The sequence below is a fragment of the Peromyscus eremicus genome, chromosome 8a (assembly GCF_949786415.1).
Source record: "Peromyscus eremicus chromosome 8a, PerEre_H2_v1, whole genome shotgun sequence".
NCBI lineage: Eukaryota > Metazoa > Chordata > Mammalia > Rodentia > Cricetidae > Peromyscus > Peromyscus eremicus.
Window position 1 is genome coordinate 17,317,169 of NC_081423.1, and position 22,099 is coordinate 17,339,267.

Below are 22,099 nucleotides of genomic sequence, written 5' to 3' on the forward strand. Positions count from 1 at the left end.
CCCTGAAGTGGCCTGGGCCCAACAAGAAGAGATGCGGGCTTGGGCCTACCCCTGACCCTGAAGAGGCCTGGGCCCAACAAGATGAGAGGTGGGCCTGGGCCTATCCCTGTTCCTGAAGAGGCCTGGGCCCTGACAAGAAGAGATGTGGGCCTGGGCCTATCCCTGACGCTGAAGAGGCCTGGGCCTAAACAACAGGAGATGTGGGCCTGGGCCTATCCATGACACTGAAGATGCGTGGGTCCAAACAACAGGAGATGTGGGCCTGGGCCTATCCCTGACGCTGAAGAGGCCTGGGCCCAACAAGAAGAGATGTGGGCCTGGGCCTATCCCTGACCCTGAAGAGGCCTGGGCCCAACAAGAAGAGATGTGGGCCTGGGCCTATCCCTGTTCCTGAAGAGGCCTGGGCCCAAACCAGAAGAGATATGGGCCTGGGCCTATCCCTGACCCTAAAGAGGCCTGGGCCAAAGAAGAAGAGACGATGGCCTGGGCCTACTCCTGACCCTCAAGAGGCCTGGGCCCTGACAAGAAGAGATGTGGGCCTGGGCATATCCCTGACCCTAAAGAGGCCTAGGCCCAACAAGAAGAGATGTGGGCCTGGGCCTATCCCTGACCCTGAAGAGGCCTGGGCCCAACAAGAAGAGATGTGGGCCTGGGCCTATCCCTGACCCTGAAGAGGCCTGGGCCCAACAAGAAGAGAAGTGGGCCTGGGCCTATCCATGACGCTGAAGGGGCCTGGGCCCAACAAGAAGAGATGTGGGCCTGGGCCTATCCATGACGCTGAAGAGGCCTGGGCCCAACAAGAAGAGATGTGGGCCTGGGCCAATCCCTGACCCTGAAGAGGCCTGGGCCAAAGAAGAAGAGACAATGGCCTGGGTCTACTCCTGACCCTGAAGAGGCCTGGGGCCTACAAGAAGATATGTGGGCCTGGGCCTATCCCTGACCCTGAAGAGGCCTTGGCCCAACAAGAAGAGAGGTGGGCCTGGGCCTATCCCTGACCCTGAAGAGGCCTTGGCCCAACAAGAAGAGAGGTGGGCCTGCGCCAATCCCTGACCCTGAAGAGGCCTGGGCCCAACAAAAAGAGATGTGGGCCTGGGCCTAACCCTGTTCCTGAAGAGGCCTGGGCCCAAACCAGAAGAGATATGGGCCTGGGCCTATCCCTGACCCTGAAGAGGGCTGGGCCAAAGAAGAAGAGACGATGGCCTGGGCCTACCCCTGACCCTGAAGAGGCCTGGGCCCTACAAGAAGATATGTGGGCCTGGGCCTATCCCTGACCCTGAAGAGGCCTGGGCCCAACAAGAAGAGATGTGGGTCTGGGCCTACCCCTGACCCTGAAGAGGCCTGGGCCAAAGAAGAAGAGACGATGGCCTGGGCCTACCCCTGACCCTGAAGAGGCCTGGGCCCTACAAGAAAAGATTAGGGCCTGGGCCTACCCCTGACCCTGAAGAGGCCTGGGCCTACAAGAAGAGATGTGGGACTGGGCCTACCACTGACACTGAAGAGGCCTGGGCCCAAAAAACAGGAGATGTGGGCCTGGGCCAATCCCTGACCCTGAAGAGGCCTTGGCCCAACAAGAAGAGAGGTGGGCCTGGGCCTATCCCTGTTCCTGAAGAGGCCTGTGCCCAAACCAGAAGAGATGTGGGCCTGGGCCTACTCCTGACCCTGAAGAGGCCTGGGCCCAACAAGAAGAGAGGTGGGCCTGGGCCTATCCCTGACCCTGAAGAGGCCTGGGCCCAACAAGAAGAGATGATGGCCTGGGCCTACCCCTGACCCTGAAGAGGCCTGGGCCCAACAAGAAGAGATGTGGGCCTGGGCCTATCCCTGACGCTGAAGAGGCCTCGGCCCAACAGGAAGAGATGTGGGCCTGGGCCTATCCCTGACGCTGTTGAGGCCTGGGCCCAACAAGAAGAGATGTGGGCCTGGGCCTACCCCTGACCTGAAGAGGCCTGGGCCCTGACAAGAAGAGATGTGGGCCTGGGCCTCTCCCTGATGATGAAGAGGCCTGGGCCCAACAAGAAGAGATGTGGGCCTGGGCCTATCCTTGATGCTGAAGAGGCCTGGGCCCAACAAGAAGAGACGTGGGCCTGGGCCAACTCCTGACCCTGAAGAGGCCTGGGCCCTGACAAGAAGAGATGTGGGCCTGGGCCTACCCCTGACCCTGAAGAGGCCTGGGCCCAACAAGAAGAGATGTGGGCCTGGGCCTATCCCTGACCCGAAGAGGCCTTGGCCCAAAAAGAAGAAATGTGGGCCTGGGCCTACCCCTGACCCTGAAGAGGCCTGGGCCCTGACAAGAAGAGATATGGGCCTGGGCCTATCCCTGACCTGAAGAGGCCTGGGCCCAAGAAGAAAAAATGTGGCCTGGGCCTACCCCTGACGCTGAAGAGGCCTGGGCCCAACAGGAAGAGATGTGGGCCGGGGCCTATCCCTGAAGCTGTTGAGGCCTGGGCCCAACAAGAAGAGATGTGGGCCTGGGCCTACCCCTGACCTGAAGAGGCCTGGGCCCAACAAGAAGAGATGTGGGCCTGGGCCTACCCCTGACCCTGAAGAGGCCTGGGCCCTGACAAGAAGAGATGTGGGCCTGGGCCTACCCCTGACCCTGAAGAGGCCTGGGCCCAACAAGAAGAGATGTGGGTCTAAGCCTTTCCCTGACCTGAAGAGGCCTGGGCCCAAGAAGAAGAAATGTGGGCCTGGGCCTATCCCTGACCCTGAAGAGGCCTGGGCCCAACAAGAAGAGATGTGGGCCTGGGCCTATCCTTGTTCCTGAAGAGGCCTGGGCCCAACAAGAAGAGATGTGGGTCTGGGCCTATCCCTGACCCTGAAGAGGCCTGGGCCCAACAAGAATAGATGTGGGTCTGGGCCTATCCCTGACCTGAAGAGGCCTGGGCCCAAGAAGAAGAAATGTGGCCTGGGCCTACCCCTGACGCTGAAGAGGCCTGGGCCCAACAAGAACAGATGTGGGCCTGGGTCTACCCCTGACCCTTAAGAGGCCTGGGGCAAAGAAGAAGAGAAGGTGGCCTGGGCCTACCCCTGACCCTGAAGAGGCCTGGGCCCTGACAAGAAGAGATGTGGGCCTGGGCCTATCCCTGACCCTGGAGAGGCCTGGGCCCAACAAGAAGAGAGGTGGGCCTGGGCCTATCCCTGTTCCTGAAGAGGCCTGGGCCCAAACCAGAAGAGATATGGGCCTGGGCCTACCCCTGACCCTGAAGAGGCCTGGGCCAAAGAAGAAGAGACGATGGCCTGGGCCTATCCCTGACCCTGAAGAGGCCTGGCCCCAACAAGAAGAGATGTGGGCCTGGGCCTATCCCTGACCCTGAAGAGGCCTGGGCCCAAAAAGAAGAGATGTGGGCCTGGGCCTATCCCTGACCCTGAATAGGCCTGGGCCCAAAAAGAAGAGATGTGGGCCTGGGCCTACTCTTGAACCTGAAGAGCAGCAGCAGCAACAGCAGTAATAACAAATGCTACATCACCAGCAGCATCCACAGCATCAGTAGCAACAACACCAACAGCCGTAGGAGCAACAAGAACAACAACAGCATCAACTACAGAAACAGCAACCTCGATGCTTTACAAGAGATCTAAAGCTTTTGTTCATCAGTTTTATTGCACAGGTCTTATTACCCTAACATTGTGTGTATAGTTTTCAATAAATATAAGGTTATCTACAACAATGGCTGATCCTGAAACGTTTATTTTGACTCTTTCCCTATAGTAATAACATTGAGCTACGGAGGAACAGGCTGTGATGGTTACTCACAAACAGGAAGTTAGGTAGTTCCCCGTACACAGCACATATGTGTGCTCAGCCCTCATCCTCAAGATCGGAGCACCTCTGTCCATGGTCTGTATCTTGGCCATTTGTGGGAGTCTCTTAAAAAATTAAGCCTGGCGGTGGTGGTGCACGCCTTTAATCCCAGCACTTGGGAGGCAGAGGCAGGCGGATCTCTGTGAGTTCGAGGCCAGCCTGGGCTACCATTTGAGTCCCACAAAAGGCGCAAAGCTACACAGAGAAACCCTGTCTCGAAAAACAAAAAAACAAAACAAAACAAAACAAAAATTAAATAAAGGCTAGTGAAAGGCGTCAAGTAGGCAGGAGCCCTCACCTAGTTATAAACCACTGGGATAAAATTTCTAAATTAGAGGGAGGACCGCTCCCAGCCCCATCCAGTGAGGAAATCAGATTAGCACCCATTGCTACAGAGGTGCTGATGAAGGTCTGGGGGGCAGAGGAGTGAGAGAAGGCTCATTGTGGATCACAGGACACCAGGCATTGGAAATTGTCTTCCAGTGAGACTCCACAGGAAGATGAATGGACCCCCACTGATATCCTCTGCATGGTGCCACAGCACAGTCACGGACAGATTCACGTCCAAGGAACAGTGAAGTGTGCTCTGCTCCTTCACTTAGAGAATTAGAGGGTGGCGGGTTGCAACTCTGAGCTTGCTCCTGTTGATCCTGGGAGGTCTAGGTGGCAGATTTGTTGGTGTGTTCCATGTTGATACTCAGACACAGGGAGGGTGTCTTGTAGAAATGACATGGAAACTGCACCCATGAAAACACAAAATATGGGAGCCAAAATGAGACAGAAACGAGGGGAATACCATTGGACGTGCTTTTATGGGTAGGAGGGGAAACTCATGGGGACTCTTCCCGAGACGAGGAGCTACAGGGAAGTAAGCATTGCCGATGGAGGGGAATCAGTTGTCCAGAGATGAATCCCCTACCTGGTTATCCAGTACCTGGTACTCAGACCTGAGAACACACACGTGAGCATCACTGAACAGGCGCAGCCTACGGGAGGTTTAAATCTTAGCATTTTCTGTAAACATCTGCCAATAATGGAAACATGCCGTCATCATTGTGAGGGAGAGAGAGGAGGAAAATGGCAACAATTCCAGCAAGAAGGACAGTGCAATGGTGTGGTTTTCTTTTCATTCTACAAATTATAAATGTAACTATTTAATGGAAGACTGGCTGGGTGAGGTACTGCTGTTGTAATATTTATACAGTGAAACAGCATTCCTGTGTTGTATTGTATTTCAACGCTCTCGTCTCCACACCTAGATCTCCCTTCTCCCAAGAAGACACCCGCACAGACTTTACAACATCGTGTTGACATGGGGTTCTGTGGTGACAGGAGAGTTACCTTGAGCCTTTAAGTCAGCTGACACCCCAGGATATAATTAATGCTCTCTCCTCTCCTACAAACCATGCCACCCACACATATCCCCATCTCTCACATTAAACCAATTCCTACTGTGCGGCCTTCATCTGGAAGGGAAGTAACACAGAAGTGAGGACCGTGAGCTCGCTCACTTCTCACTGCAGCAGCAGCACCCTGGTTGGCCTTTTGTTTCCGGTTTATACGGGTACCTGAGGACTGAGTACCTGGAACCAGACTCCAGAAAGCCCGGAAATAGCCTATAAATATGTTTTTTTCAATTTTCTAATTACTTTTAAATATAACTCAACTATTTCCGCACACCTCAAATGCACTTAGAAGAATTTTGTATTATCTACATAAATATTAAACCATTTTCACTTTTTTGTTTGTTTGTTTTTTTGAAACAGGGTTTCTCTGTGTAGCTTTGGTGCGTGTCCTGGATCTCACTCTGTAGCCCAGGCTGGCCTCAAACTCACAGAGATCCGCCTGCCTCTGCCTCCCGAGTGCTGGGATTAAAGGCGTGCACCACCACCACCCGGCCTCCATTTTCACTTTTATGCAAATACTATGGATAGTTGGTTCATGTCAGGAATAAATCTTTTGAGATGTATCTAATTTACTGTGAAAAAACAATGAAAGGCTCTGAGAACATAACTTGTTTATGGTATTGCATGTTAAGTTCCATCTAGTACATATTGAGTGCCCAAATCATACAAGAACTCTTAACGTGTTTTTCAATATCCAGAACATCCAACTCTTTAGTTAACATCATTTTGTCCCCTTCTAATACCTGGAATGATTTTAAACCAGGTATTGCTACATGGGCAGTCCTGGCCTTGAACTCACAGCACTCCTCCTTCCTCTCTCCCTCAAGTGATGAGACTCAGGGGCCACCACCCTGGCTCTGTTCCTAACATCTGCAAGTAGAGCCACAGCTGCAGATGGAAGCACATGAGCACACAAGGCTTGCGCTCTTCTCCCCTGACCTCAGCGTGGAGGCTGGCAAAGGGTTCTGCTATGACGGGGGCCCAACAACAGGTGGAGTACACATCAGCACATCAGGACTCGGGCTCCTCTGCCTATCTACCTAAGGGTTACACTGATGAGTGTTACTTGTGTTGGACTCTCTAGGAGAAAGGTCAAACAGAATGTTCACTACAATTTCGTACAAAAGTCAATGAAAGTTAACACCTTATGCAGTTCTGCTTTACATAGGAAACAGTTCTTTAAGTCATTTTGGAAAATTCATCTTCTTACCTATATTTTTCAGTCACTAGACTGATTCTACAAGGAAGTGGCCTCTGTTTGTAACTTTGTAAATCTCATTCGCCAGGGCATATGGATGGCTTATTAGAACACTGTGGTGGTGTCTTTCTGCTCCTGCTGAGCTAAGGATGTTTGACCTGAACAAATACAGTGTCACTAGCACACGTGAGTGCTGAAATGTAACACTCTGTCCTGTAAGGGCCACAGGGTAGAGACAAAAATGAATCTTCTTAAAACCAAGTAACTGAGTCCCAGGACTTTCCATTATTGTTTTATTTAGGTACCAGGTACTTCGTAGTTAAGGTAGTTACTCACCAAAATACAAAGAAAATGAAATGATAATTAACATTGCCTTTCCCCAGAGATGATGAAACATTTTCAAAGGCCTCATTAAGGTACACAAGACAGTAGGTCACATTTCCTGAGAAAAAGAAAATGGTTGAAAAGCACAAGGGAATGAACTGAGCCCACCCATCACCTGCCTCTGCACCAAACTCTTCTGCTCCACAGCACACAGGGCTGAACTGCAATGACAATGACCTCCACTGCATAGTCAGTGACAGTGAATTCTCACACTTTTCCTTTAAAGTATAAAAAGGTTTCATAGGGATTTTAGCAGCATTAAAAATGAAGTCTTAAATAATACATGTTAATTGTTTGAGAATTTCATACATAAACATAGGCTTCATCCTAGAGTTCCTAAAAGCAGCAGGACTTTCATGCAGACAGTGCTTTATTGCAATTCCATGACCTCTGGATCTTAAAATCTGTCCACCCCTCTTCCGGATTGGTCTCTGAGACTCAGAGGAAGATGTTATATAAATATCACATTTATGCCTGTGAATACTACATCTCTGAATTTTGACAGTTTCTAATGTGACACACAGCTTCCTGCATTAAGAGACTTCTCTGATGAGGACTGAGCTCACTAACCTGTGAGTACAGAGATGTGAATTCAGAGGCAGTGTGATCTGACATTTATCATAGTAGTTGGGGGCCTGTGAGTTTGCCAGCCACAGGTACTATACTAGATTTACACTGTGATGCAGGCTTTTATTCTTGTGGCTTGGATTTTAATTCCAATGAGAATGTGGCTTGTCACTGCAGTGTTCTTCATGAGCATGGGCTCATGAGCAAGCTCCTATGCTTGATTAGGTCACAGAGGGCAAAATGTGTGGGAAGGATTAGGAGGGGTGGCCTTGTAGGAAGAGGTGTGTCACTAGAGATGAACTTTGAGGTTTCTCTCTGACTCATGCTTGTTATCCCAAGATGTGAGCTCTCAACTGCTGCTCCAGCACCACGCATGCCAGTCGGTTGCCATGATCTCTGCCATGATGGCCATGGACTCATCATCTGAGTCTGTAAGGCCCTAATAACTCTTTCTTCTGTGAGTTCCCTTGGTCCTTGTGTCTCATCACAATACCAAGTAAATCAGACAGCCATGCCCATGACATTCAAGCACTATTGCACCAATAGGTACATCTTGCCACACTGGTCGTCATTTACAGTTCACAGGAATACAGCTGGAGGAAACTCCTGCTGGTCCCATCCATGAACCTAAATAGGGCATTTCTGTACTATAAATCTAGTCAGTGTGGAGAAAACATCTTCTCATGACACATTTGATTTCTCTATCTCCTGTAACTAATGCCTGTAGTGTTTCCAGCAGTAGGGTCTTAACCTCAAGTTCTGGTGCACCACCAAGACCAATGGCAATGGTCTGTAACAATGAACTTTTAAAGTCAATAGCAGCCGGATGGCAGTGGTGCACACCTTTAATCCTAGCACTCGGGAGGCAGAGCCAGGCGGATCTCTGTGAGTTTGAGGCCAGCCTGGGCTACAGAGTGAGATCCAGGACAGGCACCAAGACCACACAGAGAAACCTTGTCTCAAAAAAAAAAAAAAAAGCTATAGCAATAGCTATAGCTTTAGTAGTAAAATGAGGTAAGGTAGAAAAATATCAGCCGAACTCAGGAAATACTGGAGACGAGGTGTGAAAACTATTTAATACCCTCTACCCCAGGTCAATATTTGAAAATAAAGTTATGAGATTATATATGATTATGTGTTTCAACAAAGCATCATTCATGAAAAATTACCAATAAATAAATAAATAAGAGGAAAGAGAGAAAGGAAAACGTGCTTTCTCAGTTCTGTGGGTGCAAAGACGCAGAGGAGGACAGCGGCGTCTGGAATCCGGCTGAGTCTCAGACAACTTTCTGTTGTCCTCTCACAGGCAAATGATAGAGCAGAAGTCAGAGATAAACACCAGGTTATTGCCTGCCACTCAGGTGGCAAATTCACTCCAACAGGCCCTTATTTGCAATGACATCAGTCCTCCATAAGGAGGAGAACATGAACATCTCCCTAAATATTCACATACACACACACACACACACACACACACCCCGGTGCTAATGCTATGGTGAGCATACTACCAACCCCTGCCTAATCATGGATACACAGAGGACATATTTTATAGATTGGAACATACACATGGATCCATTAAATGGTTGAGACAATCGAAAGCTTGCCACATGGCTTTCTGCCTCCTGTATTTCCAGACCAATTGTTCCTGAAAGGGACTGAAGCACACTGGCAGTCACCTCCAAGCACCATTTGCTCTTGGGGCAAAGAAGGGGAAGAGGGTGATGGAGATGTCCCGTTAGTGACTGAGCACTCCATTGGCATTTACTCTCTGCTTTTTGAACAACTGTGAGTTTCTCTGTTAACCACCCTACACTGCACAAAGAAACTGACGAGGTTGGAGAGCTGCACTAATCTATGGGAGTTAAACAGGAATATGGAGACATTTTCACACCCAGTTCATTTAGCATAATAATAGTAGGTACACCCATGGGACCAGCCTGGTTATTCTTGCATGGACAGCTGCTAAAGTGCTGCTTTCCTTCAGTTTTCCTTCCCTGGAATTCTCAAAGTATCTCCCATGGTCCTCATTTGTGGGACTATCTGGGCCCACGTGAGGCTGCTATAAAAAGACATCCCAGGTCAAGGGCAGTTTCCATGACTGCTGAGGGCAACTTCCTGTTTCCCGAAGGGAACCTATCCAAGCTGTCCTTTTATCTGCTCATTTACCCTGCTTATGAAGGCACTCCCTTCATGGTGTAATCACCTCCCTGAGGCTCCACTTGTCGTCTCTGGAGCTATACAACCACAGTACGGGAATTTGGGGCCCACCATTTTCAAAAAGAGCAGGGGCCCATGTCTTAGAAACCAGAAACATGGCTTTTGCTCTTCTGCATGGTCGCTCCAATCTCTAAACCTCCAGCTGTCAGTAACAGAATATTCTGCACTGTTTTCTAAGTAGGAAAAGATGGGCCTCCTCAAACCACAGAGACATGAAGGGAGCTGCAGCCACCCTACCTCTAACACTACAGGGACAGACAGGAGGAACTACATACAACAAACTCCAAGCCTCTCAAATCAGCCTGGCTTTGGTCTCATATAAACCAGGAATGCATGAAGGCTCCAAGGCTGGCTCTAGAATCCTTCCTTAAGTGCTCCCAGAAACACACTTGTATGTATAGACGCATAGGTTGACCATCAGCACACAGAGGTTTAATTAGACTACACAAAATCCCCAAGTACCTAGGAAAAACTACAGGGCAAATAAACATCTCCTTGATGATGTCAGTCAAATATGAAAGACTTCTGCCTGAGAATGAGTATGGCCCACATGAATGGCCAGACTTCCCACATTCCACAGAAATCCCAGGTATTTCCCACATGGTCAGTACTGGGACCCTAGACACACTAGGCCCAAAGACAAGATACGTCATAGTGTGGGTGACCTTCACAGTCCAGTGGAGAACCAACAACTGAAGCTTGAAAGAGTCTGAGCACTGATCTGCTCACAAACTGGACAACCTTCAGAGCAGGTCCTGGCCCCCGGGCTGCAGTGAGCAGGACAGCAGCTGGGGTGGAAAGGGAGCTGAGGCAGCAGGCTTCCTGCACACTGGGGCCCCAGATGGACTAGCTGTGGTCCACCAGCTGATTACCGAACATGTCCTAGAGGCTTCTCTCAGCCTCTGGACTATTAGGCTGCAGTTCATACCTAAAGCCTGTGGATGCAGGAACAGCCACAGAGGACCTGGTTACGCTCGTTAGCAGTAAGGAATCTGAGTACGTCTCCTCTTCACCTCTCTGTTTAGTTGAGGTTTTTTTGTTTTTTGTTTTTTTAAAGATTTATTTATTTATTATGTATACAGTGTTCTGCCTGCATATATGTCTGCAGGCCAGAAGAGGACACCAGATCTCATTACAGATGGTTGTGGGCCACCATGTGGTTGCTGGGTATTGAACTCAGGACCTTTGGAAGAGCAGTCAGTTCTCTTAACCACTGAGCCTTCTCTCCAGCCCTTAGTTGAGTTTTTAAAAACATTTTTTTGGCTGGGCGGTGGTGGCGCAGAGGCAGGCGGATCTCTGTGAGTTCGAGGCCAGCCTGGGCTACAGAGTGAGTTCCAGGACAGCCTCCAAAGCTATACAGAGAAACCCTGTCTCAAAAAAACAATAATAATAAAAATAAAAACATTTTTATGAATTCCTTGAGAATTTCATACAATGTATTCTGATGACATTTACCCCAGAATCCTTCCTCTAACTCCTTCCAGATCAACCATCAGCTACCTACCTGCCAGCTTTGTTCCTGCTAAAATAAAATAAAACTGACAGATTGGAGCTGTACATATACTGCAGGGTATGTGTCCACCCACTGGAGCACAGGAAACTTAACAGAATCCACACCCTTAGAGACAACTGACCCCTTCAGCAGAAACCATCAACTCTCCACCCCTCCTCAGCTGGTGATGAGGGCACATGAGCCCCTCGACCCTCTGTGCTGGAATGTGACAGGCTTGATCTTGTTCGGGTCTTATAGAGGCAGCCACAGATGCTGGGAGTTCGTCAGTGCAGCGATCTGCTCTTGTCCAGAACACACTGTCTCACTCTGGTCCTCTCTGCTCTTCTTTCATGGTGTTCCCTGATCAAGGGAAAGAGGGTGATACAGATGTCCCATTAGTGACTGAGCACTCCATTGGTATTTGCTCTCTGCTTTTTGAACAATTGTGAGTTTCTCTGTTAACCACCCTACACTGCACAAAGAAACTGACGAGGTTGGAGAGCTGCACTAATCTATGGGAGTTAAACAGGAATATGGAGACATTTTCACACCCAGTTCATTTAGCATAATAATAGTAGGTACTCCCATGGGACCAGTGAGCTCCCCATCCATGTGGTTGGGCTCATGGCCAGATTCACAGTACTTTTTAAAAGTTGGATTAATTTTCACTGATCAATAGTAACAAAAATTATTCGCACAAATATCCTGATATTATGGAAAAATAAAAGGAGGCTGTTCATGAAACAGTGATTTGGCCACCATGAGATCCAGCGAGCACACTCCTGGGTACAGATCCAGAGGACACAGCCAGTGTGTGAGAGGTTTGCTCACATGCTCACAGCAGTATCATTCCCTAAGCAACATTTCATGCCCGTCCTCTCCTGTGTGTAGGGCTACCCAACAAGATTTGCTCAACCTACCATTGCATCGTCACATTAAGGAAAACTGACTCTTCCTCCTCTAGAAGCCACCAACTGTCAACAGCTTCTCAGTCAGGGGAGGGGCCAGTGTGCTCCTTTCCCTCCATGTCACACACACACACACACACACACACACACAGATGCACAAAAAAATAAATAACTGAAAATGTAACAGAATGTGTGTGATAAAGAAGTGGGAATTGGAGAGTGCCTTACAAGTGATGGGCGAGGGAGTCCTGTGGTGATATATTGTGTACCCCAATAAAGCCTGCCTGGGGATCAGAGGATAGAGCCAGCCATTGTACTAAACGTAGAGATCAGGCAGTGGTAGCACACACCTTTAATCCTAGCATCCGGGTGGATCCCCGTGAGTTTAAGGCCACACTGGAAACAGAGCCAGGCATGGTGGCACATGCCTTTAATCCCAGCACTAGGAAGGAAGGAAGATGGCAGGGCACAGAAAGGTATATAAGGCGTGAGTACACAGGAAGTCTCTCTCTTGAGGCTGTGGGTTTTGTAGAGGTAAGAACGTGGCTGGCTGCTCTGTGTCTCTGATCTTTCAGCTTTCACCCCAATATCTGGCTCCGGGTTTTCTCTATTAATAAGACCATTTAGCAATTTGTGTTACAGAGTCCAATAGTGATCATCTGCAGACTGGAAAGGGTAAGGACCCAGTCATTCAGTCCATGACGCTGAGTGCTACAGCAGTGTGGACAGTCTGACCGATTTCCTAGAGAGTCTTTAGTTGCTGGGCAGTAGTGGTGCATGTCTTTAATCCCAGCACTCGGCAGGTGGAGGCAGATGGATCCCTATGAGTTCAAGGCCAGCCTGGTCTACAGAACTAGTTCCAGGACAGCTAGGGCTGTTACACAGAGAAACCCTCTCTCAGAAAACCAAAACCAAAACAAATAGACCAAAAAAGACTAATCATCAAGTGGCCAAATGAACCCATCTTGTCTTGGATGTTGGGTACTGATGAACGAGAAGGTGAAAGGTGCAGGCAACAACCTGAAGCCTTGGGCTGGAGAGATGAAAAATGAAAGAGTTTGGTTCCCAGCACTCATGGCTGTCTCTCCAGACATACATACACACACACACACACACACACACACACACACACACACACACACACACCCTAAATAAATAAGTAGACCTAAATCCAACCATATCAATAGCATTTAAACATTAATGGACTAAGTACTTAAATTACAGGCAGAGAGACAGGTGAGTAGTATTTGCCAGAGGCTGAAGCAAGATGATAGAAGATTGAGCCTAGGAGTTGGAGTCAGCCTGGGCAACAGAGAGACCTCATCATTCCTCTCTGTTTTATCTTTCCCCTTCTGTGCTGGGATTGAACTTAAACACAAAGTCCTACTATGCAGTCCAGGCAGGTCTTGAACCTGGCTATAACAGATTTTTTTTTCTTTAATTTTGTTCATTTAGTTTATGTGTATAGGTATTTTGTCTGTGTACATTTTACCTGGGCACTGAGGAGGCCAGAGGAGGGTGTTAGATCCCCTAGGTCTGGAGTCACAATACAGGTGGTTGTGAGCTATTGTGTGGGTGCTGGGAATCGAACCCTGCACCTCTGGAAGGGAAGCCAGTGCTCTTAACTCCTGATCCAGCCCCAGCAAAATGTTTTTTCAAGTTCAGACAGTTTGTGAGATCCTGTTTCAAAAAATAATAAATTAGCCAGGATGTGGTGGCCCATGCCTTTAATTCCAGCACCCAGGAGGCAGAGGCAGGTGGATCTCTGTGAGTTCCAGGTCAGCCTGGTCTACAGAGCAAGTTCCAAGACAGTCTCCAAAACTACGCAGAGAAACCCTGTCTTGAACCCTCCCCCTACCAAAAAAAAATATTAGAGCTGGAGAGATGGCTTAGAGGTTAAGGGCACTGGTTGTTCTTTCAGAGGTCTTGAGTTCAGTTCCCAGCAACCACATGGTGGCTCACAACCACCTGTAATGAAATCTGGTGTTCTCTTCTGGCCTGCAGGGATACATGCAGGCAGAACACTGTATACATAACAAACAAATCTTTAAAACAATAAATAAATATTAAATGAATAAATAATTTGAGTCTGGTCTGGGAATTCCTGCAATCCCAGCACTAGAGACATGAGAGGCATGAAGATCAAGAGTTCAAAGCGCCGGGCGGTGGTGGCGCACGCCTTTAATCCCAGCACTCGGGAGGCAGAGCCAGGCGGATCTCTGTGAGTTCGAGGCCAGCCTGGACTACCAAGTGAGTTCCAGGAAAGGCGCAAAGCTACATAGAGAAACCCTGTAGCTGGAGTTTTCCTGCCTGGCCCACAGTCAGGACAAATCTCTCTCACCTGCCAGTCCCACAGCCTCTCAGACCCGACCAAGTAAACACAGAGACTTATGTTGCTTTCAAACTGTATGGCCGTGGCAGGCTTCTTGCTAACTATTCCTGTAGCTTAAATTAATCCATTTCCATTAATCTATGCCTTGCCACATGGCTCGTGGCTTACCGGCATCTTCACAAGCTGTTTCTCATCGTGGCGGCTGGCAGTGTCTCTCTGACTCAGCCTTCCACTTCCCAGCTTTATTCTCCTCCTTGCCCCGCCTATACTTCCTGCCTAGCCAATGGCCAATCAGTGTTTTATTGATTAATTAGCAACACATTTGCCATACATCCCACAGCAAAACCCTGTCTCAAAAAAAAACCAAAAAAAAAAAAAAAGAGTTCAAAGCCACTGGGCAGTGGTGATATACACCTTTAATCCCAGCACTAGGGAGGCAGAGCCAGGCAGATCTCTGTGAGTTCGAGGCCAGCCTGGTCTACAGCGTGAGATCCAAGACAGGCACCAAAACCACAGAGAAACCCTGTCTCAGAAAAAAAAAAAAAAAAAAGTCAAAGTCAGCCTCTGCTACATATGGAGCTCAGGAACAGCAGCAAGGATTATACCTCTGTCATAAAAACAATGAAAAACAATTCCCAGCTCCCACATGTGGTACACAGACATACATTTAGGCAAACATTCATAAACATAAAGTAGAAATTATATATATAATTTTTATATTATTATATATAATGATTATATATAATTTATATATACACTTTGTTATGTATACAGTGTATATATAATTATATATATAATTATATATAATTTATATGTATAAAATTATATATATAATATATATATGTGCTGGGTATAGTGACAAACACCTTTTAATCCCAGCACTCAGCAGGCAGAGGCAGGAGGATATCTGTGAGTGCAAGGTCTACAGAGTGAGTTCCAGGACAGCAAGGTCTACAGAGTAATTTCCAGGACAGCCAGGACTACATTGAGAGACCCTGTCTCAAAGAAAAGAAAAGAAAAGAAAAGAAAAGAAAAGAAAAGAAAAGAAAAGAAAAGAAAAGAAAAGAAAAGAAAAGAAAAGAAAAGAAGAGAAAAGAAAAGAAAAGAAAAACAAAAAACAAATAAACCCAACCCACAAAAACAAAACATGGGCTGAAGAGATGGCTCATGTAACTCCAGTCTTAGAGAATCCAATGTCCTCTTCTGGCCTTCTCTGGACTGTAGGTAGGTAGTTCCCAGACATACAGTCAGACAAACTAACACACTGAAAACAAAACAAAAGTGAAAGAGGCTGGAGAGAGGCCTCAGTGGTTAGAGAGAGGGCTCAGTGGTTAAGAGCACTGGCTGCTCTTCTAGAGGATCTGAGTTCGGCACCCGCGTGGGACAGCTCACAACCGTATGTTGTACACAACATATGAAAATAAATTTTTTTTGCGGGGTCAGGTTTCTAGAAGGGTTTCTTTGTGTATCCCTGGTTGTCTTGGAACTTGCTCTGTAGATTAGGCTGGCCTCGAACTCATATCCACCTGCCTCTGCCTCCTGTAAATAAAAAAATGTTTTAATCTTAAAAAAAAAAAAAAAAAAAAGCTGAGGACCGAATCCAGGGCCTTGAGCTTGCTAGGCAAGGGCTCCACCACTGAGCTAAATCCCCAACCCCAAAAGAACAATTTTTAAACAAAACAAAAATTTTAATAAATAAATAGTTTGAAAAATTTAGGATGTAGTAATAGAACTGACAAATAGGCCAACTGCCAAACCCAGCTAAATAGAGCCAATTGGTAATTATGAAAAAGCTATTCTCCATGAAGTATACTTAGAATGTTTGACTGTGGTACGAAGACGAGTATAATAAATACTGAATGGATCATTTTTTTTTTTTTTCTTCTCCCACCCCCACTCTAGTACTGGGGCGGTCTAGCCCAAGGCTCGGCGCACTGAACTGCACCCTAGAGGGTTTTCTCCGGATTTTAACGGAGATCAAAGCTTGGAGCCTGCGAGATCTAGGGTGAGGGGCCCCACGGGCCCCTTGGGGTGGAGGCGGGGCGGGGCGGGCCTAAGTGTGGCACCTCCCTCTGCCCTCTTGGCGCTGCATTCCGCACCGCGCCAGCCCGCGCCATGGGCTGTTTCTTTGGGGGTGCGGCGCTGCGGGCGTTGTTGTGCGGGCCACGCGTTCCAGGCCTGCTGGTGCGCCCCAGTTCCGGTGAGTCCTGCACCCGTGGGGAGCTGGGCGGATGGCTGCTGCGCGGCCTTTGTTTGCGCACGTGCAGCTGCTGAAGGCTTGGTTTTGTCCCGGAGGACCGTGCCAGCATAACCCCCAGCAGCCAGGGTCAGGGCTTTTAGCAGAAGAAGGCAGAAGCCCAGGCGAGGAGACTAGCAGACCCGTGGCTCCTAAGGGTGTAGGGGGGTCACTTTCTCTTCTCGGAGCCGTTGTTCCCAGGGTATTGAAAGCCAGCCTGAGCCAGAGCAGGCCTAAGACAACTCGGCCACTTCCTGGGGTCCCTGCTCTTGCTACTCATTCATGGGGTGCTTTCTGAGAGCCAGATAACCTGTGTTCTTTTCATGCACCCTGGAAATTGAACAGTATTATCAAGGCACACAGCAGCAGGCATCAGAATTCTGGGGCTACCCTGGGTCCCCTGTCAACTCAGGTAGCAGAACAAGTATGTTAGGGAGACTAAATTCTTCGGGTTTTATTCAGCCTGTTGATTGTAGTGGGCACCGGTTGTGGCCTGAGGATGGAGCCCGATCCTTCCTTTCTAAATTCTTAACTTGGTGTTTCTCCTTTCTTTGGTACACTTTTGCGAGACAATCCGGGGTAGGACCCTCTCAAAAGTAGTTTTTGAGCCAGTGGTGGTGGCGCCTGCCTTTAATCCCAGCACTCAGGAGGCAGAGGCAGGTGGATCTCTGAGTTCGAGGCTACCCTGGTCTACAGAGTGAGTTGTAGGATAGCCAGGGCTACACAGAGAAACTTTGTCTCCAAAAACAAAACAAAGTAGCCTTTGATCTTGGAGGAGACACTCAATGTCCCGGTGGGGCGGCTTTGGGATAGGGCGGCTTTGGGATAGGGCGGCTTTGGGATAGGGCGGCTTTGGGATAGGGCGGCTTTGGGATAGGGCGGCAGAAGCTTGAAGACAGCTGCAGACTCCCTGACAGTGTTCTCTTGAGAGGCAGCCTGAACCCCCAGCAGCTGAGTCCCTGTCCTGCAGTGTGGATCACTTCCTCTCACCGTCCTTCTCAAGTCCTATCCCTTTGTCCCCAGCACTCAGGCCACCTGGAGATGGGGCACTAAGTCTCCTTGGTTTCATGCCATTTCTCCACACCCAAAGGATAAGCTCCTAGTGTGCAGGCCTGGGGTTCACACAGTGTGGTACCCTGGAGTCATGTGAGGCTAGGCTCAAGTTTTCTTCCCAGGGCGGGCATCATCGCAAGGCCTCTTTGGTCCCTAAGTTATCTGAACCTTTTTTGGGGAAATCATCTCCACCTTGGGCAGCTCCTGCTGCTGCCAGGGCAGCTCCCATTTGAGTTTGTTCTTCCAGATCTTCCTACAAGGTGGTGGGTACTTTCCAGTCCTGTGATGTCTGAGCTCCGTCAGGGATCTAGGTGGGAGAAACCTGAAAATGTGGAGCATCTTGACCCCTGACTCTTCCTCTTTTACAGGAGGGCCTTCCTGGCCCCAGGAGCGGACCCTGGTTGCTGTGAAGCCAGATGGGGTGCAGCGGAGGCTAGTGGGGACTGTGATACAACGCTTTGAGAGGCGGGGCTTCAAGCTAGTGGGGATGAAGATGTTGCAGGTATCAGCCCTTAGCCCTAGGAGACTCCAGGGAGAGTCTCCTAGCACTGGCAGTTGCAAAGGTTGGGTGTAACCATTCTGGGAGCTAGCTTCCATAGTAGTGTCTGAAAGGTGCCCCAAATTCAGGACACCAATTGAGGGTTTCCTCTCCTTCCACACAGGCACCAGAGAGCATCCTTGCTGAGCACTACCGGGACCTACAGAGGAAGCCATTCTACCCATCCCTTATCAGCTACATGAGCTCTGGGCCTGTGGTGGCCATGGTACAGCAGGGCAGGGGCAATGGAACGGGTGTGTGGGGTGTCCTCCCCCAAGCAAAAGGAAGGGCTTGGATTCAGCCCAGGGCACCTAGGGTCCCCCAACTCCTCTCCAACCTTCATATCTGTGCTGCAGGTCTGGGAAGGGCACAATGTGGTCCACATCTCAAGGACCATGATAGGACACACTGACTCAACCCAGGCAGCCCCTGGGACAATCAGGGGAGACTTCAGTGTTCACATCAGCAGGTATGGAGGCCCTGATACCCTTAGTCTCCCAATATGGGATAAAGAAGGCCAGTTAGACTGGCAGCCTGCACTTAAGACAGATCCTTGAAGCCGGGGGTAGTGGCACACATCTTTTTTTTTTTTTTTTTTTTTTTTAAAGATTTATTTATTATGTGTACAGTGTTCTGCCTGCGTGCCAGAAGAGGGCGCCAGATCTCATTACAGATGGTTGTGAGCCACCATGTGGTTGCTGGGAATTGAACTCAGGACCTCTGAAAGAATAGCCAGTGCTCTTAACTGCTGAGCCATCTCTCCAGCTCCTAACACATTTTTTTTTTTTTTTTTTTTTTTTTTTTTTTTTTTTTTTGGTTTTTCGAGACAGAGTTTCTCTGTGTAGCTTTGTGCCTTTCCTGGGACTTACTTGGTAGCCCAGGCTGGCCTCGAACTCACAGAGATCCTCCTGCCTCTGCCTCCTGAGTGCTGGGATTAAAGGCATGCGCCACCACTGCCCGGCGAAGTGGCACACATCTTTAATCCCAGCACTCGGGAGGCAGAGGCAGGCGGATCTCTGAGTGCAAGGCCACTCTGGTCTACAGAGTGAGTTCCAGGATAGCCAGAGCTACACAGAGAAACCCTGGGTTTTTTTTGGGGGGGGGGGGGCTCAGGGAGAGAAGACAGATCCTTGAGAACTGGGTGTCTTGCTGGGCTGAAAGTTTCTGATAGTGGGATGTTTACTATAAGGTTTTGTTTATTTGAGATAAGTTGTCAGGTAGGCCAGGCTAGCTTTGAGCTTATTAAGTAGTTCAGGCTGTCTTGAACTCCTGATCTTCGGGCCTCTACCACCTGAATGTTAACTTACAGTATGTTATCATGTTTGACTAAACCCTTTTTCCCTGGCTTTTTTTTTTCCCCCAGACAGGGTTTCTCTGTGTACCTCTGGCTGTCCTGAAACTCACTCTGTAGACCAGGCTGGCCTTGAACTCACAGAGATCCACCTGCCTCTGCCACCTGAGTGCCGGATTAAAGGCGTGTGCCACCATGAATAGTGTTTTCCCTGGCTCTTTAGTATTCTATTTTGGTCAGTAACCATGTGGGTTGGCTCTGATAACTGGTAGGGAAAGACAGCCCTCAGAAGCTGGTGTATAGGCTAGTTTCTGAGCTTGCAAGAAACCAAGGCCAGGCTAGATGCAAATTTCCAGCCTGTTACTGCCTATCCACTTTTCCTTCCCCCTTTTTTTCATTTTTTTTCTTTTTTTCTTTTTTTTTTCAAATAGAATCTCATGTAATCCAGGCTGGTCCCAAACTGATTATATTGCTGAGGATGACCATGAACTTGTAATCTTCCTGCCTCAACCTCCCAAGTACTGGATTACAGACATGCACTGCCATGCCTGGTTTATGTGGTGCTAGGATCGAATTTGGGGCTTTGTGCATGCTAGGCAAGCACTCTGCCAGCTGAGCTACGTCTCTAGCTCTCATCTTCCTTCTTTTTTTTAAATTTTTCTTTTCTTTCTTTCTTTTTTTAAAAGATTTATTTATTTATTACGTATACAGTGCTCTATCTGCACGTACACCTGCAGACCAGGAGAGGGCAACAGCTCTCATTACAGATGGTTGTGAGCCACCATGTGGTTGCTGGGAATTGAACTCAGGACCTCTGGAAGAACAAGCAGTGCTCTTAACCTCTGAGCCATCACTCTAGCCCTTTTTTTAAATTTTTCAAGACAGGGTTTCTCTGTGTAACAGTTCTAGCTATCCTGGAACTCACTCTGTAGACCAGGCTGGCCCCAAACTCACAGAGATCCACCTGCCTCTGCCTCCCAAGAGCTGTGATTAAAGGCGTGTGCCCCCACTGCCTGGCCCCTTGTGTGTGTGTGTGTGTGTGTGTGTGTGTGTGTGTGTGTGTGCGCGCGCGCGCGCGCGCGCTTGCGTGCTTGCATGTGCAAGAATGTCTGTGCATGTGCCTGCAGTGCCTGTGTAAGCCAGAAGAGGGAGTAAGATGCCCTGGAGCTGGAGTTACAGGTAGTTTTGAGCCGCCCTGTTTAGGTGCTGGGAACTAAGTTCAGGTTCTCTGCAAGAGAATGAATGTACTCTTAACTGTTGAGCCATCTCTTCAGCCTCTCCCTTCCTTCCTTTTTTTTTCTTTTTTTTTTTTCTTTTTTTTGGTTTTTCGAGTCAGGGTTTCTCTGTGTAGCTTTGGAGCCTGTCCTGGACTAGCTCTGTAGACCAGGCTGGCCTCGAACTCACAGAGATCCACTGACTCTGCCTCCCAGTGCTGGGATTACAGGCGTGCACCACCACCGCCCGGCTCCTTCCTTCTTTTCTGAGACTGGGTCTCCTCTGTAATCCAGGCTGGCCTAGAACTCGAGGCAGTCCTCCCATCTCAGCTTCTTCGGTGCTGGTATTACAGGCTCTTAGCACCATAACCAGCTCCAAAATTCCTTTCTCTTCCGTACGATCACATTGTTCCCCTGACAGAGGGCTGCAAGCTAGAGGCAATTGTCCCTGGGAGCTCTCTCACTGAGGCATAGGCTTTACCTTTCCCTCTCACAGGAATGTCATCCATGCTAGCGATTCTGTGGAGGGGGCCCAGAGGGAGATCCAGCTGTGGTTCCAGAGCAGTGAACTGTTGACCTGGGCAGACGGTGGTCACCACAGCGGCTGCTACCCAGCCTGAGGGGTTGAATTGCCCTCTGCACTTCAGGGTTCGTCCATGACCAACTACCTCTGCCAACAAGAACTCAAGCCCATACCTTTCCCGTCTCCCAAACACTCCCTGTTTGCCTTTTGTCCACCTCCAGCCCAGGGAGTCTAAACCCAACTTTATGTGCCTTGTATCCGAAGCCAGCACAATACTGGACCATATCCTTCTGTACCAAAGTGCCAGACAACCTTTGGGACATTGTCAGAGGTGGTTTCGCCTGCCCCAAAGGAGAAACATTAAAATCTTCTGCTTCAAATGGGAATGGTATACTTATTTCTGCCATCTCAGCATTGTGTGACCTTTCCTGGGGAGATGTGCAGAGTAGCAATTCCATCCATTCCCAGTTTGGGGAACCCATGGCTTTATTGGACGGACAGGGACATGGATGAGGGGCTAGCTACAGAAGCACGGATGCCTTCAGAACAGCTGAATCACTGAAAAGTCCCACCAAGCATGGGTAATGAATCAAGGAAACTGCATGGTGGGACCCTGTGTTCAGCTAACCTACCTCTTATATGCCCTAGCATCCCTGCCACGAGACCCCTGAGAGTAGGAAGGAGTACTAGGTGGGGAATCCAAGGTAAAGGTTCTGAGACGCCCTGGATTACTACTACCCTAGTCCCAGCTATCGCTGTATTCTGCTTATTTCCTTGGCATGACTGCAGGGCCAAGCATCTTATAGTCCAGTAGTCATATCTGGAGAAAACTGCTGTACTCCAGCACTCTGAGAGTTTTTTTATGCTTGGTGTAAACTGGCTTGAAGCTTATAGCTTTCCTTCCCCAGGAGGAGGATCCCTTGACTTTGGAAAATGTATCA

At 48.8% G+C, this 22,099-nt stretch overlaps 1 protein-coding gene across 1 annotated transcript; it reads left to right on the forward strand.

Annotated features, from left to right (window-relative positions):
* The first annotated feature begins 16,397 nt into the window (after positions 1-16,397).
* Nme4 (NME/NM23 nucleoside diphosphate kinase 4) lies at positions 16,398-21,544 on the forward strand. The gene is made up of 5 exons (XM_059269223.1): positions 16,398-16,503; positions 17,961-18,094; positions 18,255-18,356; positions 18,487-18,599; positions 21,132-21,544. Exons 1-5 carry the CDS (start codon positions 16,419-16,421, stop codon positions 21,253-21,255), a joined length of 558 nt encoding a protein of 185 aa, XP_059125206.1. The 5' UTR covers positions 16,398-16,418; the 3' UTR covers positions 21,256-21,544.
* Positions 21,545-22,099: the final 555 nt, after the last annotated feature.